This window comes from Oryzias melastigma, unplaced genomic scaffold (assembly GCF_002922805.2).
Source record: "Oryzias melastigma strain HK-1 unplaced genomic scaffold, ASM292280v2 sc00254, whole genome shotgun sequence".
NCBI lineage: Eukaryota > Metazoa > Chordata > Actinopteri > Beloniformes > Adrianichthyidae > Oryzias > Oryzias melastigma.
The window spans coordinates 317,999-324,473 of NW_023416892.1; the positions used below are offsets into that span (position 1 = coordinate 317,999).

Genomic DNA, 6,475 nt, shown 5'->3' on the forward strand with positions numbered 1-6,475 from the left:
CTCCTCACGCCGCCCCCCACTCCTCCACGTCAGAGGTTCTTCATCTTCCTGCAGCAAAGAGAGAAACCCAACTTCAGCCGGAGGACGGCAGGTAAAAGAAGCGGCCCCACCTTAAAGAAAAAACAGTGGGGGTGTTTACTGGTTACCAGGAAGACAACAGGTTCACCTGTGGTAACCATGGTAACCAGGTTCCTCCACCTCACGGGTCTTGGTAAAAAGTTGGTGAAGTCTGATGATGTGCAGGAGGAGACTGGAGGAGGTGCAGCACAGGAGAGAAGAGGATCGAGCTCATCAGGAGACTCTGGTCCTACTGGAGGAGAAGAGGAGGAAAGAGGAGCAGAAACGAGCTGAGGAAGAAAGAGTTCAGGCTCTGAAGGAAGCTGCTCTCCTGCAGAAGCAGGTTTGTTCATGACCTCTGACCTCACACATGCTGGCGTCTGCTGCAGCAGCTGAGCTGTCGTGGTCGTCTGCTCCTGCAGAGACAGGAGGAGCAGAAGGAGAGAGCTCGAGAGGAGAAGATACAGCAGGAAGACGCGGAGCGCAAAGCCAGGAAGAAGGTCCAGAACTTCACACTCCTAGAAAACTCAGCAAAGTGTTTCTCCAGAAACAATGAGTGTTCTGTTCTCCTCAGCGGCTGGAGGAGATCATGAGGAGAACCAGAGGGGCCGATCCTGCAGATATGGTGATCTTTAGCTTCCCGTGGCCTCCGGCCTCCCATGACGCTCATGACGCTCCGCTCATAAAACCCTTTGCACTTTCATCTCTTTATTTTGCAGAACCGACCCAAGGAGAACACAGAGCCCCCTCACAGAGGCCCCTTTGAAGACGCCGTCAAGCTGCCGGGGGGGGCGAGAACGCTGCAGACGGGGTCGAACCGGGGCATGGACGTGCTGCCCGCCGTGGCCTTCAGGGACTGCAGGTCTCTCAGAGCGCTTTCAGGCCTGGAGGAGATCCAAACCCTCCAACGAGGGGGCAGGGGCGGCCGCCTGGTCTCCAAGTCTTTGGTGACCTAGATACTCAGCACTTCCCCCCTGTGTGAGCTGCGGGAATCCGGTCAGTGGCGGTTGAAGATCCAGATGCTGCAAATGCCATATTGCGGTGAATCTGTCACAAAAGCTATTGGCGGACGCCTGAACCCATCCCACGCCGCTTACACCTCCAGTGTTTAGAATCAATGAAGTTAAGTTGCTGCTGCTGCTCTGTTTGTCAAAACAGTTGTGGTTCTCTGCTGCTGCAGCAAGGAAGTCCCGTGAGATTTTCACAGTAAAAGCATGTTTTTCTATGGGGGGAAAGTGTCTGAGGTTTATCGGTACATTTATCAATATTTAACTTTTTCGGTCGAAAAAGTCTGAAGCTTTTCATTAGAATTGGACAAACAATATTTCACTCAGAAATGTTGATGAAAGTTCTTCACATCAGTTTCAGAACTTCCACTTCAGTTTTCTGTTCTCTGGGATTTTCTTTGACCCCTGCGTTGATTTCATATTATTCCACAAAAAGAAGATCAGTTTCACAAATAAAATCAACCAATTCCTGAAACGTGTCTCATGTTTGATGGTGTGGCTTCAGTAACAACTTCAGTTGTACGCTGAATATTGTGAATGTCATTCGTTTCTCTTCACTCTGTTATTTGGGAACATGACCTTAAGGAGAAACAGAGATGATGAATGTTAACGACAGAAGCTGCTCATCAGGAGGCGCTGATGTGCCCGATCTGCCCTGACCAGGATGGAGAAGAAAATGCAGACCTGCAGGAGCTCCTGCAGCTCCTCACTGCGCCTCTTTTGACCACAAGACTGTTAATGGTTACTCCTCTTTGGTTCACCTCTCTTTGGTTCACCTCCTCTTTGGTTCTCCTCTTTGGTTCTCCTCTCTTTGGCCCTCCGATTTGGTTCTCCTCTTTGGTTCTCCTCTAGTTGGCCCTCCTCTATGGTTCTCTTCTCTTTGGTTCCCCCCTCTTTTGTTCACCTCCTCATTGGTTCTCCTCTCTATGGTTCTTCTACTCTTTGGTCCTCCTCTTTGGTTCTCCTCTCTTTGGTTCTCCTCCTCTTTAATTCTCCTCTCTTTGGTCCTCCTCTTTGGTTCTCCTCTCTATGGTTCTCCTACTCTTTGGTCCTCCTCTTTGGTTCTCCTACTCTTTTGTTCTCCTCTCTCTGGTCCTCCTCTTGGGTTCTCCTCTCTTTGGTTCACCTCCTCTTTGGTTCTCCTCTCTTTGGTTCACCTCCTCTTTGGTTCTCCTCTTTGGTTCTCCTCTCTTTGGCCCTCCGATTTGGTTCTCCTCTAGTTGGCCCTCCTCTTTGGTTCTCTTCTCTTTGGTTCCCCCCTCTTTTGTTCACCTCCTCATTGGTTCTCCTCTCTATGGTTCTTCTACTCTTTGGTCCTCCTCTTTGGTTCTCCTCCTCTTTAATTCTCCTCTCTTTGGTCCTCCTCTTTGGTTCTCCTCTCTATGGTTCTCCTACTCTCTGGTCCTCCTCTTGGGTTCTCCTCTCTTTGGTTCACCTCTCTTTTGTTCTTCTCCTCTTTGGTTCTTCTCTCTTTGGTCCTCCTCTTTGGTTCTCCTCTCTTTGGTTCTCCTACTCTTTGGTTCTCCTCTCTATGGTTCTCCTACTCTTTTGTTCTCCTCTCTCTGGTCCTCCTCTTGGGTTCTCCTCTCTTTGGTTCTTCTCTCTTTGGTTCTCCTCCTCTATGGTTCTCCTACTCTTTTGTTCTCCTCTCTCTGGTCCTCCTCTTGGGTTCTCCTCTCTTTGGTTCTTCTCTCATTGGTTCTCCTACTCTTTGGTTCTCCTCTCTATGGTTCTCCTACTCTTTTGTTCTCCTCTCTCTGGTCCTCCTCTTGGGTTCTCCTCTCTTTGGTTCACCTCTCTTCTGTTCTTCTCCTCTTTGGTTCTTCTCTCTTTGGTTCTCCTCCTCTTTGGTTCACCTCCTCTTTGGTTCACCTCCTCTTTGGTTCTCCTCCTCTTTGGTTCTTCTCTCTTTGGTTCTCCTCCTCTTTGGTTCACCTCCTCTTTGGTTCACCTCCTCTTTGGTTCTCCTCTCTTTGGTTCTTCTCTCTTTGGTTCTCCTCCTCTTTGGTTCACCTCCTCTTTGGTTTCCCTTCCCCTTTTTTCTTCTTCTTTTTCATCATTTATTTATTTATTTAAACTTTTATTTATTGGACAAGACAAGTTAAAAAAATTAAAATAAAATAAAATAACTTGTATTTATTTAATGCCACTTTTAAATAATTAATGACACATTTATTTGGTGGTGTATATATTTATTTCATTTTCGAGACTCCATATTGTCGGCATATCTAGCTTTTGTTATTAATTGGACATTTCCAGATTCCGAGCATTTCCAGGTCCTTTAACGCAGCTGTGGCTCCGGCTGCTTCCATGTCATTGGTGGATTCTGTCTTGTTATGATCGCGTCTTAAGCGGCTCTTCAGGCCCCGCCCCATGCGTTGTCCTGGAAACCAAAGCAGCGGCGTCGGTGGGGTTAGAAGCGCGCGACACGCAGCTGACCGTTTTCCCCGCGTGGTCGCGGCGCTCCGGAACCTTCGAGGGTCCGACTATTTCCTGGAACCACCAGAGTCACTTTGGGGAGCGCCAAAGCTCGTGGGCGCGCGGCTCGTGCTAGCTAAGCTAGCTGTTCGGCTAACGGAAGACTCCTGTTGCTTATGTCACTAGCTGTGGAGGTCTTACCTGAGCCTCGGGTGATCCGGGACCGCATGTACGTCATTCCTGTATACCTGTTGTTGCTGCAGGATTCATTAAAGTCGTGGTGGGGGTTCAGAGAAGCCCCCCGTGATCTGTTTCCAGGGTGTAGCCCCCCACTTCCGGTATGAAACTATTTTCTTGGCGGGAATGATACAGGTTAAGGTGCCGACAATGCCGGCAGGTGAGGCGGGATGGGGTTTATCTGAAGGGGGGGTCACAGAATGCTTTGATCTGATCTTCTGATCCCGTACAGGTGAGAGGGAGGAGCGAGCAGAGATCCGGGAAAGAGTCAGCGATGCGTTCAGGACATCCACAGGGTCCGGAAAGAAGAAGTCCAGGAAGAAGGCAGCAGAAACGGATACAATGGCGGTGTGTTTGTGGGGGTTACCTGCTCCACAGGTGGGACCATCTCTGAACTTTATCTCAGGCTTTCATTCGCCCCCCAGCTCCAGAATCTGATGAAAAACCTCCCTCCGGGGAGGGGCGCCAAAGACGACCGCACCACCCTGCAGAACCAGGGGGGGGAGGAGGCCAGGCAGCAGGAGCAGAACTGGAGGAGTAAAAGGGAGCTCCCCCCCCTCCCCGTCGGGGGGGCTTTGGATCCAGAGGTGGGGGGCAAACGGAGAAGTCAGAGAAGCAGGAGAACCGCAGAGGATGAAGACGGACTCCTGGAGGAGTATGAGCGCGGCATCGCTCAGGAGGAGGGGGGCAGAGGCAGCGGGAGGGGGCAAGACCACCCCCCCCAGAAGAACAGCAAGAAGAAACTGAGAGGGTGGGGCTCCTGAACCCAGCAGCAGTGACTGTCATGTCTGCAGGCTCTCTCCATTCACTTCCTGTCTCTGCAGGAGTCAGCAGGGAGGGGGCCCAAACCAGCAGGACTCCAGGGGGGGGTCCGAGGAGAAACCAGGTTCACTGCTTTTGCATGAAGCTTTGCATGGGAGCAGACTGTGAGAACGTTCTCCCCCATCTTCCTCAGGGGGGGGCAGAGGCGAGGAGGACGGCCTGGTGTTGGGGGTGTTCGTCCACAGAAGCGACCCCCTCCGGACCGATCTGCTGATCTCACACCCCATGGTGAAGATCCACGTGGTGGATGAGAGGACGGGCCAGTACGTGAAGAAGGACGATCGGTGAGGGGGCGTGGCATCCTCTGGCTCCACCCCCCCCCCAGGTTCTATGACGGTTCTGTGTTCTGCAGCCGCCGGCCCGTCGTCTCCTTCTACGAGGGGGAGAACGTGGACCACGTCCTCCCCATCATGACGCAGCCCTTCGACTTCAGGAGGAGGAAGTCGGTCGTTCCCGAGTGGGAGGAGCAGATCCTCTTCAACGAGCGGTTCGCCTACTTCCTGCAGCAGGACGACCGCAGCCCCAGAGTGCTGCTCCTGTTCGAGGTGAGGAAGCCCCGCCCATGCGTCAGCGCCTGCAGCTGCTCAACCTCCCCCTCTGTGCAGATCCTGGACTTCATGACCATGGAGGAGGCACGGGCCAGCGTGGACGCCGACGGACACGAGCGCGGCTTCAGGAAGATCGCCTGGGCGTTCCTGAAGGTAACACGGAGCCCTGAACGTTTCTGGGGGAGTCTGCACTTTCTGCAGCTTCTTCTCTTTCTTCAGCTGGTCGGTGCTAACGGAGTTCGGAACGTGGACAGTAAGCTCCGCCTCCAGCTCTTCTGCCCGCCCCCTCGGGCTAAAAGACAGCCTAAGAGCATAGAGGTGTTCGAGTGGTGGAGGAAGTTCCCCAGGACCAAGTACGCCTCCACCCTGTACGTCACGGTGAGGGGAATACAGCTGCCTGCTCACGTGAGTGCTGCTCCACCCCCTCTGACCCGATCCAGTCTGGACCGGGTCACAGGTTCTGCCTCTGCTGCAGGTGGACCCCAGCGTGCGCTCCATGATGGCGTTACAGGAAGAGAGGGGCAGTTCCTCCTACAGCGAGCTGCAGAAGCAGGTCTCCCGCAGGACCCCCCCCCAAACTGCTGACAGCCGGCAGCCGGAACTCAGATGGAGCCGTCTGCCCGGGCAGGTATGGGACCTCCCGGAGGTCACCTGACCAAAGGTGGGGGGTCGCTCTAAAGCTGCAGAAAACCTCACAGTGTCTGTCTTGCAGACCTGCCGCATTCCCAACAAGCACGTCCTGAGCTTCCGGGGGGGTCACATGGGCTGCTTCAGCGTGCTCTTCTCCAACGCAGGAACCATCCTGGCTGCTGCCTGCGCAGACAGAGACGCCTTTCCTGTCGTAGGTGAGCGATGGCGACGACACTCCTGCGCTGGTGAACGTTCAGGAACTCCTCCATTGCCTGAGACGCTCCGACCTTAGACACTAAGCAGACGCTCTGACCGCAGACGCTCTGACCGCAGACGCTCTGACCGCAGACGCTCTGACCGCAGACGCTCTGACCGCAGACCCTCTGACCGCAGACGCTCTCACCGCAGACGCTCTGGCCGCAGACTCTCTTACCGCAGACGCTCTGACCGCAGACGCTCTGACCGCAGACGCTCTGACCGCAGACCCTCTGACCGCAGACGCTCTGACCGCAGACCCTCTGACCGCAGACGCTCTGACCGCAGACCCTCTGACCGCAGACCCTCTGACCGCAGACGCTCAGACTGCAGACGCTCAGACTGCAGACCCTCTGACAGCAGACGCTCAGACTGCAGACGCTCAGACTGCAGACGCTCTTACCGCAGACGCTCTGACAGCAGACACTCTGACTGCAGACGCTCAGACTGCGGACGCTCTTACCGCAGACGCTCAGACTGCAGACGCTCTGACCGCAGACA

The 6,475-nt window shown here is 54.0% G+C and overlaps 1 protein-coding gene across 4 annotated transcripts in view; it reads left to right on the forward strand.

Annotated features, from left to right (window-relative positions):
* The first annotated feature begins 3,443 nt into the window (after window positions 1-3,443).
* Window positions 3,444-6,475, forward strand: part of ahi1 (Abelson helper integration site 1) — a 9,007-nt gene continuing 5,975 nt past the window's right edge. For 2 of the 4 annotated variants that reach the window (XM_024265550.2, XM_024265551.2), the window contains exons 1-10: window positions 3,444-3,879; window positions 3,952-4,067; window positions 4,145-4,470; window positions 4,544-4,605; window positions 4,675-4,825; window positions 4,894-5,086; window positions 5,147-5,242; window positions 5,309-5,494; window positions 5,565-5,717; window positions 5,802-5,934. In XM_024265550.2, coding sequence (XP_024121318.1) covers window positions 3,846-3,879; window positions 3,952-4,067; window positions 4,145-4,470; window positions 4,544-4,605; window positions 4,675-4,825; window positions 4,894-5,086; window positions 5,147-5,242; window positions 5,309-5,494; window positions 5,565-5,717; window positions 5,802-5,934 — 1,450 coding nt within the window. In that variant the 5' untranslated portion in view covers window positions 3,444-3,845. The remainder of the gene's footprint in view (window positions 3,880-3,951; window positions 4,068-4,144; window positions 4,471-4,543; window positions 4,606-4,674; window positions 4,826-4,893; window positions 5,087-5,146; window positions 5,243-5,308; window positions 5,495-5,564; window positions 5,718-5,801; window positions 5,935-6,475) is intronic. The other 2 variants (XM_024265552.2, XM_024265553.2) reach the window with 2 other exon arrangements.